The following is a 24389-nucleotide window of genomic DNA, read 5'->3' on the forward strand; positions in this document are numbered from 1 at the left end:
GCCGTGTGAAGTCAAAGACTGAACATAACCATGAGCGTGACCTTTTGATGCAAAGTTGCCTGGAAGCACTCACACCCGGGCCCCACACGCCCGGAGGCTTTGGACTTAAACACGTGCTTTAATTATGTTGTTCGGTTCGCTGACTAGAGTTGGGTTAAACAGAGTTTAGTTTATAAACTGAAGTTTAGTGAGGGTTTTGCTAAACTTTAACCTAGGTATGTGATTTGGTAAGTTAAGTTTCTGAGTTTTCTAAATTAGGCCAGTATTCTCTCTCTTTTTTTTTTAAAAAAGATTTTATCTATTTGACAGACAGAGATCACAAGTAAGCAGAGAGGCAGGCAGAGAGAGAGTAGGAAGCAGGCTCCCCGCTGAGCAGAGAGCCAGATGCGGGGCTCGATCCCAGGACGCTGAGATCATGACCTGGGCCGAAGGCAGAGGCTTAACCCACTGAGCCACCCAGGTGCCCCAAGAAGAATTATTTCTTAAAAAAAAAAAAAAAATCCCAGATATACGATTAGTCAAAAGATAATTTTTTAAAAGTAAAGAATATAACTGCAGAACTTAGACAAGAGGCAGTCGTTCGATCTAAGGTCTGAATGGTCACCCACCTGTGGATTCTTCAACTTAGTGATGACTTTCCAAGCTTCGTTGAGAATCTGGAGTCGATCGCCCTCAGGAGGGTCAGCCAAGGCCAAGTTTAACCCCAATGAATGAAAAAGGAGATGCTAAAAAAAAGAACGAACCATTACAATACTGGGGATTTTAAATCGGTATCTTGAAACTTAAGAGGAAAATGTTGTAATGCTGAGTTCGTCTCAGGGATAATCTTAAATTTTACCTCAGGCCTACGTGCAAGTCAGACCAAGCTGCTCAGAGCAAAGCCAGCTCCGCGTACTGCTCTGACTTGTGGGCCCTAATATTCTGCTGAACAGAGCTTTTCATAAATGATGAGTGAAGATACGTTTTTAGAGATGGCAGACTGAGCCTTTCCTAAACACTGCACAGGGGACGAATTCAACAGATTCAGGATTCTCTGGTGGTAATGACGTGTGTCTAACAATCCCAAACATGAACTCATCCTCCATCGAGTTCTTCAGAGGCCAGCCTTCGCCTGTTTTCCTGCTGACCTGAGCGGCCCCGCCTCCCCCCCACAGGACTGTCTCCCTCGAGAGCTCTCAGGTAAACTGGACATCTGGTCAAGAGCTTACCTTGGGGAAACCCGACTCATCGCACTCTTTAATCATGCCAATGAAATCCATGGACCTCGTGGCGATGAACTCGGCCCGGAAAGCGGACATCACAGAATTCAACAGCAAGGCGCTGTAAGACACACGTGCCCCCTGTCAGCAGAGCTGCCCCTTAATGAAAGTCACTTTAATTTTAAGTCCATATGTTGCTGGGAAGGAGGAATTGAAAACTCTTTAATGAGGGGCGCCTGAGTGGCTCAGTGGATTAAGCCGCTGCCTTCGGCTCAGGTCATGATCTCAGGGTCCTGGGATCGAGTCCCGCATCAGGCTCTCTGCTCAGCAGGGAGCCTGCTTCCTCCTCTCTCTCTCTCTCTGCCTCTCTGCCTACTTGTGATCTCTCTCTGTCAAATAAATAAATAAAAAAAATAAAATCTTTAAAAAAAAAAAAAAAAAAAAAAAAAAAAAAAAAAAAAAAAAAAAAAAAAAGAAAACTCTTTAATGGTATGGAGTGAAAAGGAACTTCTAGGGACCAACACGAGGTTTTAGGCACGTTTGGAACTCGATGAATGTTGAATTGACTGGATGAATGGGTAGCTAGCTGGCCGGCCGGACTGATGGACAGCAGTCAAAAATCCATTTAAACAGATGTAAAATGAGCCTCTGACAGGTTGGTGTACTACTAAAACTAAACATTAAGTCACAATATTGATCCAAGTTGCAAATACAGAAAATATCCTTCTCCATCTCTTACAAAAAGCACTGTTCTAGGATGCAGAGACACAGTGACTTAGGGACATCTACACACAGAAGGGAGAGCAGAGGGCAAACTTCACCTGCCTGGAGACAGGGAGATGGGAGCTTACTTTGATCCTACCACGTATCACAGCCCCATGGGGAAACGACTATTATTAAACCCATTTTACGAAGACTAAGGCACAGAGAGGTCAAGTAGGTGACCCCAGTTCACAAGGGTAAGAAAGAGTGGAGCGGGGCATCAGAAACCAGAAGATCGGACTCTAGTTCCCAGCCTCCATGTCGTCCCGCCACTCTGCTGGTCCTCTTACCCAGGTGAGCGTGCCAGTCAAGGCACCTGGGTGGCTCAGTGGGTTAAGCCTTTGCCTTCGGCTCAGGTCATGATCTCAGGGTCCTGGGATCGGGTCCCGCATCGGGCTCTCTGCTCAGCAGGGAGCCTGCTTCCCCCCACTACCCGCCACCCTCCTGCCTCTCTGCCTACTTGTAATCCCTGTCTGTCAAATAAATAAATAAAGTCTTTAAAAATTAAAAAAAAAAAAAAAATCAACCAGCTCCACATCCAAACCCATGCTTTATGAATTTTAAAATACTGGGGCACCTGGGTGGCTCAGTCTGTTGGGCGTTTTTTTTTTTGTTTTTTTTTTAAAGATTTTATTTATTTATTTGAGAGAGAGACAGTGAGAGAGAGCATGAGAGGCGAGAAGGTCAGAGGGAGAAGCAGACTCCCCATGGAGCTGGGAGCCCGATGCGGGACTCGATCCTGGGACTCCAGGACTGTGACCTGAGCCGAAAGCAGTTGCTTAAACAACTGAGCCACCCAGGCGCCCAGTCTGTTGGGCGTTTAACTCTTGATCTGGGCTCAGGTCTTAATCTCAGGGTTGTAAGTTCAAGCGCCACACTCATCTCCACGCTTTAAAAAAAAATTTTTTTTTAAATAAATAAAAAATAAAAATAAAATTTAAATAAAATACTTACTTGTTTCCTAGTTTCTTGCATCTCTCCATCATCTCCGTTAGCAGAGCCTAGTTAAAAATAATTATCAATGAAAATCATCAGGTTGGAGGATCTCCAACAACATTTCTCACAACGGGATCTCCAAAGTAATGCTTGAAAGTAAATGGAGCCTCAAGTCCATTTCTGTAACTCCCAGGGCCTGACCAAGATGGGGGGTCAGGAGCAGGGATGGGGGTCAGAATCCACCTTCACGGCTTTCAGTATAACAGAGAAGAGCTGAGTCCCGGCAACAGGCATATGTGGATTCAAATCCTGTCTCACCAACTATGAGACCTTGGGCCGGTCACCTGACTTGATGAAGCCTGGGTGTCCTTACCCTCTGGCAGAGGATGCAAGTGGTATCCTCCCGCGTGCAGTGTTCCTACAGGCGAGGTACCTGCTGAGCTGGAGGCACCAGTGAGAATGGGAGTCACTTTACTCCCGGCCTCTCCCATGACACCCCCATATTCCTCCCCACTTCACTGAGAATTTGCTAGAGCCTACCATACAGCGTGAGACGCACTTTGCACTCATGATCTCGCCTGTCACCATCCAGGAAGCAGGTCTCTCTCTCCTCCCACCGCACAGGACAGAAATGAGCCACAGAACAGTGATGTGTTTGGACCAAGGTGACACAGCGAGTTACCACGGGCCAGACATGACCCAGGCAGTCTGGCATCAAAGGCTCCACCCGTCATCACATTTCCTCCCAGCGAGTTTTGAAGCCTATGTTTCCCCCAAAAGGAAGTAAGTATTTCACTCATTGGAATACTGTTAATGGCTTTAGAGCTATCTTAAGACAATTACGTATTTCTAAAAGAGTTCCTGTTGTTATTATTATTTTTTTTTTTTTACAAAAATCAATGGAAGAGGTATCCTTTAGGTCAGTGGTTTGGGGAAGGTTTTGAAGGGCACAGACAAGGTCAAGCCTGGACTGCAGAGCTAACAGCAGCCTGGACACTGAGGGCTCACTGGGCACCAGGCTAAGCACGAGTCTTGCCTTGTTGTTAGCTCTTCACAGCAGCCTTGGAGGCCCCTCTGTCATCCTCACTTCGCAGAAGAGAAAGTCAAGCTCAGATAGGTTAAGCTACTTCCTAGTAAGTGACAGAAATGAGATTTGTAGGAGTCTGGTCCCCCCCACTGTCTTCAGTGCAACTGTGCCCCTTCTAGCTGTGACCCCTTGTGTCCTAGGTGCTGCCTGAATAATTAAGGCGAAAGCTGATTGTGGAGAGACTGCCCGTACCCCAGAACCCCAGCTTTATTCAGATTTCTGTCTCTGCCCCACAAACAGCAGGTTGGGGCCCGTTACGGACTAAATCAGACCCCCTCCAAATTCGTATGTGGGAGCCCCGATGCTCAATGTGATTGCGTTCGGAGACAGGTTTTTAGTGACATAATTAATGAGAAATGAGGCCCTAATTGTGGGGGCCCTAATCCCATGGGACTGAGGTCTTTATGAGAAGAGGAAAAAGAGGAAGAGAGGGGCGCCTGGGTGGCTCAGTCGGTTAAGCGTCTGCCTTCAGCTCAGGTCATGAACCTGGTGTCCTGGGACTGAGGCCCATATCAGGTTCCCTGCCTCTGCCCCTGCCACCGCCCCCAGCTCATCCTCACTCTCTCTTGTGCTCTCAGGCTCTCTCTCTCAAATAAATAAATAAAATCTTTAAAAAAAAAAAAAAAGAAAGAAAGAAAGAAAAGAAGTGGAAGAAGGACCAAGAATGCACATGCACAGAGAGACCCTGTGGGGGACGGGGAGAAGACAGTGGTCTGCAAGCCTCACCAGAAACCAACCCTGCCAGCACCTTGATCTTGGACTTGCAGACTCTAGAAGGTTTTGGTGTTCAAGTCCTCCAGTCTGTTTCAGTGGCAACCCGCTATGATCTGAAGGGCCCCCTAACTCTCAACGTGATGATAATATTAGGTCATGAGGCTAGAGCTCTTGGGAATAGGATTAATACCCTTAATAAAAGGGGCCCAAGTGGGGAGCCTGGGTGGCTCAACGGGTTAAGCCTCTGCCTTCGGCTCAGGTCATGATCTCAGGGTCCTGGGATCGAGCCCCCGTATCGGGCTCTCTGAGCAACAGGGAGCCTGCTTTCCCCTCCCCCTCTGCCTGCCTCTCTGCCTACTTGTGATCTCTCTCTCTGTGTCAAATAAATAAAATCTTTTTTAAACAGGGGGAGCGTAAGAAAGCTATCTTGTGCCATGCGAAGACACAGCAAAGACAGCCATCAATGGACAGGAAGTAAGCCTTCACCAGGCACCAGAACTGCTAGTATCTTCATCTTGTACTTCCCAGATCCAGAACTGTGGGAAATCAAAACCTGGGTATTGACAAGCCACCCAGTTTGTAGTATTTTAAGAGCCAGGATGGACTAAGACACAGCCTGAACAAATTAATACAGGTCCAAATTGATCATGGTGATCTCATTCCCTTTATGAGTGGGGGATTTAGACAATGGGCACATGACCCATTTCTAGCTGCTGGAATGGGAGTTCTGAGGAAAGGCTTCCTTGTTCTTAAACACGAACCCAAGGAATTGTAGATTTCTTATCTTTCTGCCTCCAGATGTTGCCGGGTCTGGATGTGATGCCTGGCACGGCTGCAGGCACTTGGCTACGTGAGGAGCACAACAGAGGAGAGATTGGACAGAACCTGCCTGGCCCACAGCCTGCACTTGTTGCGTGAGAAAAGACACTGAATTATTTTGGGGGCCGGTTAGGTGTTTTTTCCCTTGTAGTCAGAAGCATCCCAGCTGAAAATAAAATTGTCAGTGTCACAAAAGGCCTCCCTAATCCACTCACGGGGTGTTAATACTTGACAAGTCATTCCTGGCGCACCTGGGTGGCTCAGTTGGTTAAGCAACCGCCTTTGGCTCAAGTCATGACCCTGGGGTCCCAGGATCGAGTCCCGCATCAGACCCCCCACTCAGTGGCACGTCAGCTTCTCCCTATGATCCTCCCCACTCTCATGTTCTTGCTCTCTCTCTCTCTCAAATAAATAAATAAAATCTTAAAAAAAAAAAAAAAAAAGACAAGACATGCCTGAAGACCAATAGCAAAGTGATTTCTGGAAAGGACTGAGAAGGAGGTGTGCTGTAGGATTATCTCACTGACACTGCCCAACACGTACAAATAATCACTCGTTCGATACCTACTTACAGAGCAACTTTAAGGTACTAACCACTATCCTAGGCACTGAGGACAGGGCGGCGAGAAAATCAAACAGAAAACCCTGCCCTTTCGTGGCTTATTCTCTCTCTCACATACGTGCATACGCCCACACACGCACACACACGCGAGGGCTCTACCACTCCTGAAAAAAGTTGGTAAGTGCCGACATAGGGACAAAACATTCTGGCCATTACGACAAATGCTTAAAAAGTTCTTTCACAGGAGATGAAGGCATTACAACCGTATCCAAACATGGAACTTTAAAACAAAACAAAACCAAAAAAAACCCTCTACCATCAGACAGGAGTATAGGAAATAGCCCTAAGTGATCAGGGAACCAAAAGATAGGACCCTAGACACATCTGTTAGAGGTTATAGCTTTTTTTTTTTTTTTTTTCCTGAGAAGCGAAAGGATCGATTATCTTTGGCAAGAACAAGAGGAACATCCGTTCAAACAGACTGAGATCGGAACGAGCCTGTTGGCTGGGATGAACCAGAAGATGTGCAGGTCAGCATATTAGCCCGTATACACGAATCAGAACAGGGAGGTGCAGGAGTCTCAGACGGCCCCTGTGTTTCAGTTATTTATATATTTGTTATAAAAAATATAAAAATTGGGTCGCCTAGGCGGCTTAGTTGGGTAAGCATCCAACTCTTGGTTTTGGCTCAGGTCATGACCTCAGGGTCCTGGGATGGAGGCCCGTGTCGGGCTCTGCGCTCACTACGGAGTCAGCTTGAGGTTCCCTCTCTCTCTCTCTCTCTCTCTCTCTCTCTCTCTCTCTCTCCACCCGACCCTCCCTCCCCCCTCTCTCTAAGAAACAAGCCTTTAAAAATATATAAAATAAAAATAAATGAATAAATAAAAACTAGAGAAATAAGAAATGCTTACTATGAAAAAAAAAAAAACCACTCAAACACTATCGCCAGGCGGTTAAGTAAAACGTAAATGCCTTCCCTCCCAACATCTGCTTCCTGGTGATCACCAGTGTCAACATCTGGATGTTTATCTTTCCAGACCTTTGTTTACACCCGGTGAATATATCGCTTTTCTTATAAAAGCCCAAGCTTGGGTTTTTCTGTCTTACCAAAATGAACAGTCACATACATATTGGGCCACAACTTGCCTTTTTAATTCAAGAATCTAGCATGGGCTTTGTTCTTTCCGTGTAACTACACATATGCACCTGCCTCATTCTTTTTTTTTTTCTTGAAGATTTTATTTATTTATTTGACACAGAGAGAGAGACAGCGAAAGAGGGAACACAAGCAGGGGGAAAGGGAGAGGGAGAAGCAGGCTTCCCGCTGAGCAGGGAGCCCCATGCAGGGCTCGATCCCAGGACCCTGGGATCATGACCTGAGCCGAAGGCAGACACTTAACGACTGAGCCACCCGGGCGCTCCGTCCTCATTCTTTCTAACGGCTGAGGAATCCCTACGTGCAGTAACGGTAGTGTTCAGTTTGCTCCTGACAGACTTTAAAATTTTTTTTTTTTTGAACCAGTTACAGACTCACAAAAGATGGTAAAAATCATACCAGGAGGTTCTAGGGACCCATCACCCAGCTCTCCCCAGTGGTGACGTCTTATTTAACTAGAGGGCATTATCAAAGCCAGGAAAGTGACATGGATATAATACAATTAACTGGATATTTCACCGGGTTTCCATTCACGCTATTGCGAGGGAAGGGTATGTCTTTGTGACAGTGCACGAACATACACGGATTTCTATAACCACCACCATATTTATCTACTGGTTTTTTAAGATTATCTCCAGATGAGGCTTAGTTATGTACTTAGTTATGTACTTCAAAAGTATAGGAAAAGCTACAGAAGTTGGGCTGACCCCATGCTTCCACTTTCCAGACTAAGAAGGACTCGTACGCAGCTCAGAGCGCTCCCAGATTTGTCTTCCTGCTTTTACTACGTACCCTTCCAATCAGTGTTTTCAAGTACTGCTTCACTTGAAAAAAAAAAAAAAAGAAAGAAAGAGTTAAATGATATGTGTATCTTATTTTCCTTCCTCTTTTTCTAAATGAAGCGAACATGTAAAGGGTGGGCAAAATCATATGCCCCTTCCCTCCCAACCGGACTGGATATGCTCAAGTCTCAAAGAAAATATTTCAGTGTTAATAAAAATACATCCTATACTCTAAGCACTAGAAGGAGAAATGTTGGGGCGCCTGGGTGGCTCAGTTGGTTAAGCAACTGCCTTTGGCTCAGGTCATAATCCCAGGGTCCTGGGATCGAGCCCCACATTGGGCTCCCTGCTCAGTGGGGAGGCTGCTTCTCCCCCACCCTCTGCTACTCTGCCTGCTTGTGTCTCTCGCTCTATCAAATAAATAAATAAAATCTTAAAAAAAAAAAAGGAGAAATGTTTTAAGTTTTTTGTATTATTTCTCTTTCACTGGGAACTTTTAAAATTTTTATTTTAAGATTTTGTTTATTTATTTGAGAGGCAGAGATCACAAGTAGGCAGAGGGGCAGGCAGAGAGAGAGGAGGAAGCAGGCTCCCCACTGAGCAGAGAGCCCAACTCTCTGGGCTCGATCCCAGGACTCTGGGATCATGACCTGAGTGGAAGGCAGCCTTTAACCCACTGAGCCACCCAGGCGCCCCTCACTGGGAACTTTTTTTCCTGATGCAAAAGAACGAAAATGATACACCTCTATGCGTCAATGGGAGTCAGCAAAGGCCAAGGCTAGTCTTAGATTGGCATTACCAGACTACTTGTATTTTAGAACATTTCAAGTGCAACTTAAAGCTTGCCCATGAGATAACATGAGTTATCATGTCCATGAGTCAATTCGTTAGGGCCCTTAAATCCCTCCTTAAGTGTAGCCATTAACAAGAGCTATCTAGCAAGAAAGGGTTTAGGGGTGGAGAACACATCTGCTGGGTTCAGAGTTAATGCCTACCAGTCTATATGGCTATGACTCTTTCCAGTTGTGTGACCTTAGCAAGTGGTAAGCCTCAGTTGCCTCATCTGTAAAATGGGGATAACCACAGTCCCCAGCCTAGGGAAGCTGAGGACGAAGTAAGGTGGCCCAAACAGAGGAACTCACACAGGGCCTGGCACCCAGTGAGCCTCAGCAAAAGGTGATTGTGTGGAGGGCTCTAAAACTTAGCATCTCTGACTCACCCCCCAACCTCCATTCCTCACACCCAACAAACCTAACTCTGAACACTTCCTGACAAGATTGAGGGTCAGAGAACTTCCTTAATGAGAGGTGCCTATTATAACGCTAAGTGAGGGAAAAGCACCATAAAATTATGCACGCAAAATCCTCATCTATAAAACAAAAGCTCAGAGTGAGAGAGCCAGAGTGGACAGAGAAATACTAACATGGAAACTCACTAAAGTGTTAACATGGCAGGATTTCAGGTGGTTGTTTTTCTCCTTTTGACTTTTCTATCTTTTCTAAATATGAATACAGATTTTTTATTTATTTTGGGGGGGTGGGAGGGGGGAGATGGAGGGAAGAAGGGAGCAAAAGAGCGGGTGCATGAGTGGGGCAAGGGGCAGAGGGAGAGGCAGAGAGAGAATCCCAAGCAGATTCCCCACTGAGCATGGAGCCCAGTGTGGGGCTTGATCCCAGGACCCAGAGATCATGACCTGAGCCACAGTCAAGAGTCAACCGACTGAGCCACTCAGGTGCCCCGAATATATATTTTTATTAATAAATGTTTTCTGATTAGGAAATTCTCTCCTATCCGTTCTGTCTCATTTTTTTTCCCCCACAGCTACCAACCCTTCTCCTTCTGATCTGTCTGGTGGGCTTCTGCTAGTTTGATCTTGAAGCATCGCTTTTGTTCCAAATCATTCTCCTGATCAAAAATCTCCAAGAGCTGCCCGATCTCCACCACGTTATGTTCAATGACCTCTGTAAGCTGGTCCACACAAATGAAGCCAGCTGTTTTTGTCACTCTTTCCAGTAAGGCTTTGGTCTCCTCATTATGCCTCTTACCTGCCTCAGTCCCTTCCCTCCGTCCCCCGCCCCACCTCGCCCCCTGCTTGGCCCCTCCGACCCCCTCCCCCATCTCACCCCTTGCTGGCTTCCTGACTGTCAAGTTGGCCCAGACCCCCCATCTACTTCAGGGAGTCCCTGTAAAGACCAAATGTAAGGATGGCAGCCACCCCCTCTGCCTGGTGTCCCCATCCCTTGGCGGTGCACAGATGGGCAGCATCACGGTCACTCCATGACAGCCCTTCTAGAAGGTTCTATCAGCCCCATTATAGCTGGTAAAAGACGTCAAGTAGCCCAAGGCAACACAGCCGTAGTCTGAACCCCTGAACCCTGGTCTGCCCGACTGCCCGCTCCCACCACTCCTGGTGCCTCTGCTTCTTTGCTCTGCCGACATTTACAACCTGCCCCTCCTGGCTCAGGAAAGGACCTCGAGGGATTCGCTGTCAGACGGCACTTGCCACTCACGTCCCGGACCAGGCCTTTTCCCTTCTACACCTCCCACGCCACCCCCAACAAATGAAAAGCTGCTGAAAATGCCAAGAAGGATTTGTTTTCATTGCCCCAAACCAGATCTTGTGAAATGGTTACTTTTTTATCTCTGCAGAATGTGTCTGGATTTGAGGGCATAAATCTGTTTTTTTTATGTATCATTATCTTATTTTTGTCGTATATGGGTGGAAAAAAATCCTATCTTCAAGCAACAACAAAAAAGCCTTTCTGAATAATCGCTCCTTGATTTTTTTTTGGGGGGGGGGGATTTGGGATTTCAATTTCAATCTGAAATTTCGTATGACAGATCTTAGTAGCTGAAGGCTTTTTCTCCTTTCCCCCATCTTGCCTGCCTGTCCTATACCTTAACGGCAGCCACCGCCAAACAGACCATCCCCTGCTCTGGAGGCGTGGCCTAACTCCCCAGGTGATACATTCCGGCCACTCCCAGAGTTTTTAGGCAGCAGAAACGGGCATCTTCAACACCACCTTGCACCAGGACATTGATTCGTCTGCATTTTGAAAATGATTAACATTTTTTAAATGAGATGCTGCAAGGTCCTTATTTAAGTGCCCCAAGAATCAGAGTTTATTATTATTCAGGTGACCTAATTTTTTTAATCACTTCTTCTGGCGTGGTAATGATTTCCTAGAGTTTTACTCCCTGGGAAAGCTCTATTCCCAGCTTCTGCCATCCTTTGAGACTCCTGGTGCTTAAAATAAAAGGAAGAATGCCTTATCATGGGTACCTTGTGTTTTAATTCGATTTGGCCTTTTGTTAAAATAAGGAGAAAAGAACTTAAGTGTTCCCATTTTCAAACATGTCAACCCTGCTCTTACGTTTCAGTCATTCGGCTGAACAGATCGGGGCTCTCTACACTCCCGTTCGTGCTCCCCGGAGCCTGGGCCGCCTGGGCCACCGTGTGGTTGTTAAGACTCCTGCCGACACCACAGCCTTTCAATCTTCCGTTCACACCGACTTCATTTAAAATCAATTTAATGGTGGTGGCGGGGCGGGGGGGAAGGGTCACCTGAAATCCAAGATGCCCCTAATTTTCCCCTTCATACTTTAGGATTTGGGGAAATGAAAATGTAAAGAATCCATTATATTTGGCTGAAAGGTTAGAAAGCAACAGTAGGCCAAGAAAAGTTGAGTTGAGGCAAAAGCTCACCTTCCAGTGATATTCTGACACCCCTCCTCCCCAGTTCTCGCACACAGATACAAACATCATGTTTGCGATCCCGACAAAGCAACAAACACCCCCGTGCTACGTATGGGTCACTCGACCAAACAACGCAAACAGGTCCTCCTATGCAATCCGTCCGAAAAACCAAAAAAGAGAATTAATGCTCCCGTTTCACAGATGAAGAAAACAGGCTCAGAGTGGTTAGGGACCTGCCTGTACTTCTGCCCGAAAGCTGTAAGCAATGGATCTGGGATTCCAACCCAGGCCCTCCGACTCCAGGGCCCAAACCTGAACACTAGGCCATGCTACCGCTGAGGACACACACAGCAAGGTGTGTAACCCTCAACCTCCCTTTGCGACTCACCAGTTATTGCGAGCACCCTTATGTCTGTATGAACAGATCTTCCTCGTGATCCTTCAGTGGGCCCCGTCACACGCCGCTGAATCTATATGGATTCCGACCCAATCCCCGTGTGATGCTGGTTTCTGATGCTGGACCAGCCCGAACCCATGTGCGCATGCGCGCGTCCTTCTGCACCTGCCCAAGCACGTCTACGTGATATTCTTAAAAGTGGAGGTGCTGAGTCAAAGTCATGTCCTTTTTCCTCTTTCATTAGGGTGTGATTAAGTTGGCAGCTTCTGGGAAAAGGCAGGTGTACCTGAATTTCGCTTTGTACTGTGCCCCCTTCCTCCTCCTGGAAGGATAAATTCAGAAGCATCTGTTGAAGAAGCTTCATCTGTCACACGGTGGGTATTATGCTAGGTGGAACTGCTGTTCTACATCTCAGTCTTGGGTAAGGAAAAGGTATTTCTGCTTTGATTCCAATTGTACTTTAATTTCTAACAATGCTTCAATTAGACCAAAAAAAAAAGAGAGAGAGAGAGAGCGAGCGAGCACCTGGGTGGTTCAGTCAGTTAAGTGTTTGCCTTCAGCTCATGTCATGCTTTCAGGGTCCTGAGACTGAGCCCTGTGTTGGGGCTCCCTGCTGAGCAGGGAGCTTCTGCCTCTCCCTCCCCCTGCTCATGTTTTCTCTCAAATAAATAAAAAATCTTTAAAAAGAACAGGAAAAAAATCTTATCAACGCAATCACACATCTGAGTGTCACTTTCCTTGTGCACAACAGGAAACTATGATCTGCTCTACCGACTTCTCAGATTATCACCAACACGAGAGCAGGGCAGGAAGGTGAGTGAAAAGGCGATGAAACCCACCGGCCCTGGAGCCACACCGCACAGTGTGCGCCCTGTCACCCCCACCTTCGAGCTCTGTGACCCGTCAGAGGTGTCTCTCTGGCCTCGCAGAGCCCCGCTCCCAGAGCTGTTACCCAGACAGTCACGGCAAGGCGCTGCGCATGGTGCCAGCCACGGCGGTGAGACTACAGAACAGCTGGCTGGCCTTGGTGTGGCTGTCGCTGTGACGGAAAGACCCCATTAATGTGACCGGGCACACTGGCGGACAGGTCATTGAGACACAATATGGGAGAGAGCGGAGCCCCGGTATCCCTCCTCTGCATGAACTTCACGCTGACCGCACGTGGCCGTTACCTCGGGGGCGTGGTAGGAGATGCACTGGAAGATCCAGTCCATGGCCGGCGAGTAGAGGGGCAGGTAAGACGGCAGCTCCACGCCCTGCAGCACCAGCTGGTTCTGGACTGTATCCCCATGAATCTGCAGGAGACCCAAGAAACCCTCAGAAATGGAAAGGAATAATAATAAACAAAAAGCACGTAACTCCCAGATGATGCGTACTCCTAAGCTCTCGGAGGACCCCGAGAGAAACTGCCTGGTTTCTTAGGTTTTTGTTTTGTTTTGCTTTGTTTTTAAACTAGGAAAAAAAACCACAGAGAACGTTTCCCATGTCACCGAGCTGAGCTGTTTTGGGAATGTGCGCTGAGAAATGTGCAGAGAAATAATCTGATAAAAATGGAGCCAGCAGATGCGACGAGAAGGGGCTGATCCACTGGAGATGTTTCCTGTTAACACATGCATATTAATTCTCTCTACTTGTTCAGTACAATCAACACATTTTAATTGTCTGTAACAGACTCCGGTGTCATTTTCGAGGGCTCATGCATTTAAAGACCTCCAAGGCGATCTCAACTCGGAAATCCAACTGGGTTCTGTGAACTCGTGATCACGAAACGGTTCTATCCATTAGCCGTTCCGCCAGTGTTCTCTCACCTGTTTGAACGTGAGCAGGAAGTCAAAAAAGTTCTTATTCAGGCTTTCTTTGAGATGTGGGGCCACTTCCATTCCCACCTGGAGTCAAACAAAAGAAACTGCTTTGACTATGGGAACACGGTAGGATGCCATGGTTACAAATGGAAAACACACGTAGGCATAGAGAAGTCCAGAAAGTTTTTATTCGTTTTCCTTATCTGTTTCCTTATTCAAGAAGCGTGGATGCTTTTATAAGAAAAACCACAGAAGCTATTTTTAATGGGGGAAAAAAAAGGCAACATTTGCAGTAATCATCTTTGCAATTTCCCAAAGGTAGTGCATGTATTTCTGAACAGATGACCAAGAGAACAAATCAATACGCACAAAGGAGGAACGTACTCTCAGGACTGTGTATACAGTATTCTCTTGTCCTCAAAAAAAAAAAAAAAAAAAAAAAAAGATAAACAGACACGTGGCTGCACTTTTATTAGATGAAGCAAAAAAGACTCTGGTACAGAAGAGAGTCAGCTGGGACTTGACCAGTGCATTGTCAAAATATACAGAGTCTCCTCTTTACTGGGTAGTCATGGAAGCAGACAAGTTTTTAATGTATTTTAAGCCATTTTATGTAAGATGAGCATGAAGCATTAAGAATATTATAACCCGCTGGCTCGGGCATTCACTGTTTAAAAAACAGACTGTAGGGGCACTTGGGTGACTCAGAGGGTTAAGCCTCTGCCTTTGGCTCAGGTTATGATCTCAGGGTCCTGGGATCAAGCCCCGCATCGGGCTCTCTGCTCAGCGGGGAGTCTGCTTCCCCCTCTCTCTCTGCCTGCCTCTCTGCCCAGTTGTGATCTCTGTCAAATAAATAAAATCTTTAAAAAAAATAAAAAATAAACAACAGACTGTACCATTCCAGCTGAAAAATTGTGCTGATCATAGAGCAGGCAGCCAGACCCCTGGGGGTGGATGGAAAAATGAAGGTATGAGCTATGGAGGGGAGTTCATGGGTTTCATGGGTTCAAAACAAACCAAAAGCATCATGTTGCTTAAACTGAGCCCCTCAGATACACCTCAATTTCAAATTGCTGCTTTAGCACAAAAGCAACTTTCTAGGAGAAGGGGCTTCTCTGGGACCTGGTTTCTTCAAACAGGGACAGATTCCTACCACTCAGCTCCCCCTACGCGAGGTCATGAAGATGAACAATAATGATGGGATTTTTTTTTTTTTCTTTTTACACACTGTGAAGAATTCCTTTGAGAAGAATTATGCGAGATCCACTGGGGAGCTCAAGTCCAAGGACAGTTCCATGGCTATTGAGGATACTTTCAAGGACAAGCAGTAGATTTAAAAAAAAAACAAAAAACAAAAAAAAAAAAAACAACAAATGTCAGAACACAGCTCTACTGTGTTCTATTGTCTTTCCTTCCACTTAATCATATCGTACAAAAGGCAATAATTATCTGTTAGGTGACAGCCAAGGCAGGCCCAGTGGACAAGCAGCGGTGATATGCTGAAGAGGCTGAGACTTAGCAATGGAGTTAATCATACTTTCCTTGAATAAACAGCTTCGAGTTCCCCCCACGCCCTGCCCACTCACCGCTTTTCTGTGTTTTGTTTACTTCTCTCCATCAAGACAAATGAGCAGCTTAGAAATCTGCTTGGGTCTAAAAGATTTCTACCCAGAGTAGCAAGGGTGGTGGCTCATGATTTCCATCTGCTGTTTCCGCCTGCCTTTGGCAGGCATTTCCTATTTCTGGTATCAGCGAGTTGGATTTGTCTTTGGGGAAGCAAACCTCCCTTTCAGAATGTGAGATCTGGGTAGGTGCGGGCTGCACCCCCACCCTGAGGTCCAAGGCTGAGCACGTGACCCAGGCCTGCTCCGGAGGCCTATCGCGTCCCCTGGCCACAGTCTGCGAATGGACAGGGGACCCAAGACGATCTGGCTAGAGCTCTGAGACTCTGGCCATTCTAAGGTTCTCTTTCCACTGGGGTTCAGTTAGGAGGATGGGGGCCTAGGGCTGCTGAATAAAGTGAAGTCAACCCAGAGAGCTGAGTGACGAGGGGGAGGACGAACCTGACAGTAGTCTGAAGACCCAGGATCGAGCCATGCCTGTGCTCTACCCTTGGACTCTTCAGACACATGAGCCAATAAACCCTCCTTTTTCTTAAAATAGTGTGAGCTGGGTTTCTGCCGCTTGCAGCTGAAGGATTCACAGACTGCCTCTTCTTCTGTGTCAGAAGACTTGGTAGCTGCCCCACCTGGGGAACCGATGTAAAGCCTGGGCTGTCAAAAATGACTTCCAGAGACGATGCGTTTCATCAACAGCCCTCCTGGCAGGGGGTCATTGTCACTGAAGTTGAAAGTTGCCACGTGCCATTTTATAGGCCAGAATCATGATCTTTTCCCTAACCTGTGCCACTTACTTCCAACTTTACAACTGAACGTGGTTTGCAGGGGATGCTTATTTCCACACTTTTGATTTCTCTTTAGTAACCAGAATCATCCTCATCAATAAACACTGTGACTCTCTAAGTCTTTACGACTCTATTATCCAACTGGAAAGTTTGAATCATGTGCTGTGTCTGAGGAGGGGAAAGACGGTGGGACACAAACACGCAAAATAACAATATCCTTGCGTCTCCCCCAACCCCTCGCAGGACCCAACGGTGTTCTGCACACAGTAGGACCACGGCAAACACGGACTCGGAAAGAGTATTCAAGCTTCAGTATATTCCAAACCTGAAGCTCTAGGAAACATACCTGGTATTCCTGTAGGAAAACCCCACCCCAAGTTTCAAGCAGATGGCAGGGCATAGACACTCTGGCCTCCGTTACCATCGGGGAGCAAGCTGCCCTCGAGTGAAAAGCTTTTTCTTTCCTTCTGGGATCAGGAACCAACAGACCTATAAAAAGTGTCCTTCACAAGGATGTCTGCTATTCACTCTGAGCGCAGTGACTGATTTCTTTGTGACACTGGAGACCACAGGGCTGGTGTCACTTGCTAGATGTCACATAAAAGTCAATCAAAGGCTACCGGTTCTCAGGCCTTCTCATTTACAAATATGATCACCGGTGAGGGCGGGGTGGTGGGGGGCGCCCCGCAGCTTTGTCCTCAAGGAAGTCTGCTGTTCATCAGGACCCTACAAAACAGGGGCATTAAGCCCTCCTTCAACATGAAGAATGCTGACGGGACTAGTAAAAAGGACTCCAGAGACAGCGGATGGTGGCAGAGCCCCCATGGGAGTTGCAGAAGAATTAACCAGAAACTCTCCATGCTTTGCATTTTTTAACAAATGAATAAGTCTGATGTAGAAGCTTCACGGTGCTTTGAGATGGAAAAAGGCGAAGCGATTTACAACTGGGACCCCCACCCCGTGAGGGCAGGTGCAGAGAGAGGCAGGGAGCCCTCTGTGGCTGGGTCGCATGGACCCTGATGCCTGTCACCAGAGCGGCCCCAGGCCCTGCCCCACAGCCCCCCACCAACTCGCAACCTGCGTCAACTAGAGAAACTAATAAAACGAGCGAATCCAAGACAAAGGGAAAGCCGCTTTCGAGTCAATGAAAAGCAGCCTATCAGCCGACAGGCCTTGGGAGCCTGCCTTCCCAGCAAGAACCTCAGAAACAATTAATTCTGAAAACCAGTTCATTTGTAAGGAGATGACCTTAGACGCCCCCTAATTAGAGTGCCGGTAAGTGGGCCTACTTTAAAATTAATTTTTAAAAGAAATCCTACAGCTCTCCTTTCCGTGGAAGAGCCGTGTTCTAAAATTAGCAGCTAATGAAGTCCTTCTTGGAGGGGCTGGCGAGCTGCCAGGGAAGGGGACCGACGCGGCCTACCCGGCACAGATAGGCCCTGGCGTACACGGACACCAGCGGGTCTCCGATGCCGCGAATCATGCACGTCAGCCGGGGCAGACACTCCGAAATCCCCCTGTGAGGAACACAAAGTGGGCAGCGTTACACCCCATGCGAGCGCTCTCTGTTCTTTCATTTTTAACATAAAGACACCCTTCCTCAAGGCCGGTGGGGGGGGGGGGGGACCAAGTCTCAGAGACAAACCAAGGCCAATGTTTTTGCGTTCTTCTCCAGACACCGCTCATTCCTTGAGTGCCTTCTGTCATCTCTACCATCTCCTCAGGGCTGGAACCTCATCTTTTCTTTTTTGCCCATCTGAGGTGACATTTTTTTTGTTAATGTAACAGTTTCTCCCCCTCACTATTTTCCACCTGCTGATCACTCCTGGATCTTCTCGATGTTCTCACCATGTCTATATTCCTTTGGCACCGCCTGTCCTCTGCCCCACTCCCTCCTAGCACCCAACGCCTGCCCCATCCGCGTCCATCGGGGCTGACTGACTTCGGCAACACGGGCCCTCCGTCTGCCTCGGGCATTGCCTTCCCAAATACGGAGGCAAAATAATTTCTTTAGCACCAATGTTATCCCTAAAAACTACCCCAGGCACCCTTGGATCCAAATCAAATATATTTGGTGCACATCCTAAATCCAATAAAACTACTTCACCATAAAGCAGGAGAAGCTGGTCCCTGGTTTTAGGGAGCTTATCATCTATGGGCCACTCGACATGACCTGGCGTTCTGGTGGCTCTGCAGAGAACAGATCTGGCTTCTCCCAGTCCTGGAAACTACCCTCAAAACAAGGCCCAAGGTAACCCAGAGCAACACGGGGCTCTGGGGCGAAGGCTCTGCGGCTGACGGCATCGTTATCACCATCTTCAGCAGCATGAGCAAATACAGAGTGTGGGCCCACTGTGTGCCAGGCCCTGCTCTCGACAAATCCCCACCGACCTCTTTTTATGGACCCATTCACAGAGGAAGAGACAGAGGGTCAGAGATGCTTAGTAACTTGCCAAGACGACAGAGCTACTAAAGGCAGAGTGAGTATTCTTCCATGAACCTCTCAACCACCTTCTCCTGGCTTGAGTTTTCTTCTCCATCAAACAGGAAGGAGAACAGTATCTCTACCTTATCGAGGGTCCATTTAGATCAGAGGAGCAAATGCACAGAAGGGGCTTGGCCCCAGGTCTGCTACATGCTAAGTACCTAGCGAGTGACAGTCGCTATCACCCTGTCACTAGTGTGTGTGTGTGGGGGAGTTTCCCTGGAAATGTTACGGTTCTAGACACTGAAGAGGAGCCTTACGTCTTGGAGAGGAACTTGTTACACTTCAGGATGGATGCTTCCACGTAACTACAAAAACATCCTGTTAAGGAAGACGTTTTCCAGACGGCCTGTTCCCTGTGGCAAAAAGGCTAGACCACTCATTAAGCAGGACTTAGCATGACTTCAGGATGGTGGGCCCACGACAGCTCTCAGCAGCCCAGAGAACTGCGTTAGCTAACAGCTCATGGTTTCCATAGCTGGTTCTCAAGGCTTCATACTTACTGAAAATACATTTTGAGGGGAAAAAATTACATGCTGATTCACGGTGGCATGCTACAGTTTAAACTGCATTTTGAGCATCTCCCCTCGAGGCTTTATGGGGGAAAGAACGAACTTTAGATAACCAAGATTCACTTGTGTGTAAGTCAAACTCTCTGTTCTCCAGAACTGGCATCTGTGCAGAGAAGCCTGACCCTGTTCCTTTCAAGTTTCGAGAACCAGAGAAAACACATAAAGATGAAGCATTTTAATTGAGAGAATTAATGTGGGAATGTTCCTCTGGGAAACAAAAGTCTGGTACATGGCATCATATTCAAAGCAAGAAAACAGAACACTATTTGGGGAGAGTGCAGTCCAAAGGCTCCGACAGTGTGGCTGGCCCTGGATTCCCAGGCTAGCAACCGTAACGGGACCAAATTTTTAACAGCAATTTCAGGGCACCCCATCACATGGCTTCTATTAATGGTGCAACTCTTTCAGCCTATCTTTAAAATCATCAGACAAAGACCAAAAAAAGGATACAATCTTGGAATGAGTTCCCTGATGGAAGCAATCTTGAAAAACCAATTTAAGCATGTTTCTTTGGCCGTGTCATTGACATTCTCTGGAGAGAAGTGATCTGAAACGCAAAAACAGTATCCATCAGGGACTGGGGTACAGCTGCTCCGGGCCCTGAGACAGGAGAACGTTTCAGTGGACAAGAAGGGGTGGCCTCTCCAGTTCTTTGAGATCTTTCCTTCCAAATATTATTAGGAAACAGGTAATTCACCTTATGTCCACAACATCCCTCCACAGTGCCTACTTTTTTTCTTTTTAAGATTTTACTTATTTATTAAAGAAAGAGGAGCACGGTGGGGGATGGGGGTGTGCAGGGAAGGGCAGAGGGAAACAGAGAGGGAGAAGCAGACTCCCGGCTGACTGGGCAGACCAGCGCAGGGCTCCATCCCAGGACCCTGAGATCAGGACCTGAGCTTTAATTTACTGTGACAGATGCAGAGACCAAGGCACAGAGATGGCTAGGGCACACAGCAAGCAAAAGTCAGAGCTGAGATTCACCCAGGCAGTCCAGCCCCACAGCCTCTCACACAACCCCAAGATTCTTGGTACACCCAGCAGAACTAGGACCATACGGTTGGGAATTCCAGATGCTTCGGAAACCTGCAAGTGTCACCTGACACGTGACCCGAGCTTGTACTCTAAATATCACCTGCGCCAGGTAAATGAAAGCCCTGCGGTGGAAAACGATCAGTCCGGCCACCAGCTCGATCCTCCTTCCAACACGTGAGTCATCTAGTGGCAAAACTGCCAGTTTCCCCCAGCGGCCATCCCCACAGCGAGGTATGGCATAGTTTACTTAAAATTAAAAAAAAAAAAAAAAAAAACTCAATCAAAGGGGGAGACGTTAATCACTTTAGGAGACAACTGACGAATTCTAGCTTGCTGCCCTCCTCACTGTTGTGCACAGTCATCTTTCGTCCCTAATTCTGCTTTCTGCAACTTGGTAGCACATGATTAAAGTGATCGAAATTCCGATGGAATCAGCCAAAAGATAAACCTCCAGGTACCTCCTAGCAGAGAACAGTCACTAATCACAACTGCAGATAATCTGGAAGTGCAATCTCAAGGATTTATTTTTGGATGTTACAGAAGGCTTCATTCATTCAAGAACTACTCACTTGCCAATTCCAAAGGGTTTCCTGCCCTAAACCCGCCCACTTAAAAGGAACCACTTTTTCTTTTTCTTTTTCTTTTTTTTCCAAGTTCCAAGAGATCCAGACAGGAAAAGATAAGGGTTATTCTTAAATTCATTTGTCAATCGTGCTTTGTGGAAAACGGGTGGGATTAATTTCCCTTCATATGACGGGATCATGGGACCGGAAACCTAAAAGCAAAAATAAGTCTCTAAGATCATCTAATAAAACCTCTTGCTTTGGGGCGCCTGGGTGACTCAGTGGGTTAAGCCTCTGCCTTCGGCTCAGGTCATGATCCCAGGGTTCTGGGATCGAGCCCCACATCAGGCTCTCTGCTCAGCTGGGAGCCTGCTTCCCCCCACCCCCTCGCCTGCCTCTCTGACTACTTGGGACCTCTGTCTGCCAAATAAATAAATAAGATCTTTAACAAACAAATAAACACACAAAAAAACCCTTCACTTTACAGATGAGGGAATGGAGACTCAGAAGAGAGCTGGCATCACTGTAAGCTATAACCCACCGGCCCCGACAGGAGCCTTGTCCACTGAAACCCGCAGCTGGACGCGAGACCCTGGGGACGCAGAAAAGCAAGCTGTCCTGGGCGTCCACACCGCCTGCAAGCTGTCCAACAATGGGCGCATGGCTTTCCCTGCAGCTCAGGAGATCATTAAAGAGAAAGCGATGTTAGGCAGGACTTTAAAATCTTGTAGCAAAGTGGGGTGCCCGGCTGGCTCGGTCACTCGATCACCCAGCTCTTCACCTTGGGGTCGTGAGCTCGAAGCCCCCATGTTGGGCATGGCGCGCACTCAAAAAATAGAAATTAGTTAAAATCCTGTAGCAAAATAAATCTTACATTCCTGTGCTTCATTTGCTCAACACAAATGTTTAAAGAACCAACTAAAAGTAGTATTCTAGGCTCTCAAGAGATAACAATACACAAGACAGCCCCTGTGCTCACGAAGCTTATATTCCAGGACGGAACAACATAATGAACCTTGGAAAGTATAAGCAAGCAAGCAAACAAATGAGGTAGTATCCAGTAACAGCCCATACTATGAAAGACATACCACTAAGTATTAGACTTGACAGTGACTTTGGGGGTGCAGTTTCATTAGACAGGGTGGCCCCAGGAGGCGGCATTTGAGCTAAGCCCTGAATTACAACACGGAGACAGCCATGTTTACATGTGGAGGAAATGTGTTCCAGGAAACATCGAGTGCAAAGGTCCTGAGGTAGACAGGAACTCTGGATGGGGTCAAAGAAGAAAAAAGCAAGCCGAAGGGGCAAGCAGGAAGGAGAGAAGCAGGTACCACGCGCCAAGTCATACAGGGCTGCAGCCTTGGTAAGTAGTTGGAGAGTTTTTCTAGGCGCAACAGAAACGAAGGGCTCTGGGCAGAGGAATGGCCTCACAGGACATGACTTACACTCTAGCACATGGACTGCCTACATGGAGAATGAATTCAGAAGGTTAATTCAGAGACGTCAATGTACCAAAAAGCAAAGACTCTTCCTCCTAATCCCACTTATTTTTCTTTTATGGTGCTTCTTTTTTCAACCCTGAACTTCCGTGGATATTTTAGGAGGAGGGAGGAGACCAGCGAGTCGAGTTCTCTTTCCTCTGCCAAGTCTCCACCCTAAGAGCGAGAGGTCTCTTTACATAACAGTGCATATAGGGAAGTCCTCTGGTCTCGCCTCAGAGGCCAGGTCAGTTAAGGACGCTGCTTCTCTGGGCGCAGCCTCCACCAGCCACGGGGAGAAACCGAAGGCCGGAATGCCCACAGGTGACAACAGCCACGACAGGACAAACCCAAGTTCCCTCTCCTCAGATGGAAATGAAATTACTTGATTGCTTAGAGTGGATCGTCTCTGCACACATATGCTGGATTAAGAGATGGTAGGGAAAAGCTACCACATTATGTAGTAGTACGTCCTGTTCACGACCCCAAAGGGCACCTGTATCCTTCTAAACTCATCAAATAGGTCTACACGCTTCAGTTCAAATTCCTGAAGGTGAAGGGCTCAAAAATTAAATTCAGCAGTCAGAACTTGATTCAACTGGAAAGAATGAGCACACACGCCACCAGATTCCCCTCTGTACAGAACCTCTTCAGGCAGAATTCCACACAGTGGATTTTGAAAGCTTTCTTCATAATTATTGTTAAGAGACATCCCCGCAAATCTCTGACATTTCTGAGAGAAATTGGCCCTTTTCCCCCTCAGGTTCTTGGAACCAGAAAACACTACGTGCAGACGTAGACTTTCACTGGAAAAAAAAAAAAAATTAGGAAACTATTTTCAAGAAAAACAAAAGCCCGATTTGCATCGCTCAAGGTAAAAAAAAAAAAAAAAGGTATTGGGGAAGGAAGAGTTTCTGTGAGAAAAGTGCTAATTAATAAATTTAGACAGGGACTGGAAATGGATATGAAAATAGTCTTTTATGTTGAACTTTCATAGTTTAAGTAGGAGGCTATTAGTAATTTTTCCTTAGTTGGCTCTAAAATATTGTTTGTATATTTAGTGAAAATTAGGAGGAAGGAAAGTTATTGCAGGAGATGGAAACTCGAAGGCCCCTGGGGATTAGACAGGTAACAAATATTCTTATGTGGTTTGGTGCACAACAACAGGAAGTAGTAGATTGTGTATTAAAAAGCATTTTCTAAAATGCTGTTGGAGGGGCACCTGGGTGGCTCCGTTGGTTGGGCAACTGACTCCTGATTTCAGCTCAGGTCTGGGTCTCAGGGTCATGAGATCAAGCCCCACGTCAGGCTCCCAGCTCAGTAGGGAGTCTGCTTGGGATTTTCTCTCTCTCTCTCTCTCTCTCTCTCTCGCTCTCTCGCTCTCTTCCCTTCTTCCTCTTCCTGTGCCCCCCTCTCTTAAATAAATAATTATTTTGGGGGGTGGGAAATGCTGTTGGAGGGACACCTGGCCGGCTCACTCAGTGGAGCATGTGACTCTTGAACTGATTAGGGTTAGGAGTTCTAGACCCATATTGGATGTAGAGAGGACTTAAAAATAAAATCTTTAAACAACGATACTGTTGGGATGCCTGAGTGGCTCAGTCAGTTAAGCATCTGCCTTCAGCTCAGGTCATGATCCCAGGGTCCTGGGATCGAGTCCCACATTGGGCTCCTTGCTCAGTGGGGAGACTGCTTCTCCCTCTGCCCCTCCCCCTGCTTGTGCTCTCCCTCTCTGACAAATGGATAAATAAAATCTTTAAAAAAATAAAAATAAATAAAAGATAAAAATAAAAACCAATACTGTTGTAGCCACAAAAAAACACCTATTTGGGTTTAATTCTGCTTATAGGCGAGCATATGCTTACTTTATGGCACACAAATTGGCAAGCTTAAATTAAACAGGTGCACCTAGAGGCACTGCCAAAGCCGCTGCCTTTGG

The 24389-nt window shown here is 46.9% G+C and overlaps 1 protein-coding gene across 2 annotated transcripts in view; it reads right to left on the reverse strand.

The window, feature by feature from the left end:
- Window positions 1-24389, reverse strand: part of VPS35L (VPS35 endosomal protein sorting factor like) — a 115917-nt gene that overhangs the window by 55946 nt on the left and 35582 nt on the right. The window contains exons 10-17 of one of the 2 annotated variants that reach the window (XM_082714893.1): window positions 19825-19921; window positions 19063-19110; window positions 17741-17834; window positions 13920-13997; window positions 13284-13406; window positions 2916-2962; window positions 1209-1320; window positions 609-725 (exon numbers count right to left, since the gene is read on the reverse strand). In XM_082714893.1, coding sequence (XP_082571019.1) covers window positions 609-725; window positions 1209-1320; window positions 2916-2962; window positions 13284-13406; window positions 13920-13997; window positions 17741-17834; window positions 19063-19110; window positions 19825-19921 — 716 coding nt within the window. The remainder of the gene's footprint in view (window positions 1-608; window positions 726-1208; window positions 1321-2915; window positions 2963-13283; window positions 13407-13919; window positions 13998-17740; window positions 17835-19062; window positions 19111-19824; window positions 19922-24389) is intronic. The other variant, XM_082714894.1, reaches the window with a different exon arrangement.

The sequence above is a fragment of the Mustela nivalis genome (assembly GCF_964662115.1).
Source record: "Mustela nivalis genome assembly, chromosome: 19".
Taxonomy (NCBI): Eukaryota; Metazoa; Chordata; class Mammalia; order Carnivora; family Mustelidae; genus Mustela; species Mustela nivalis.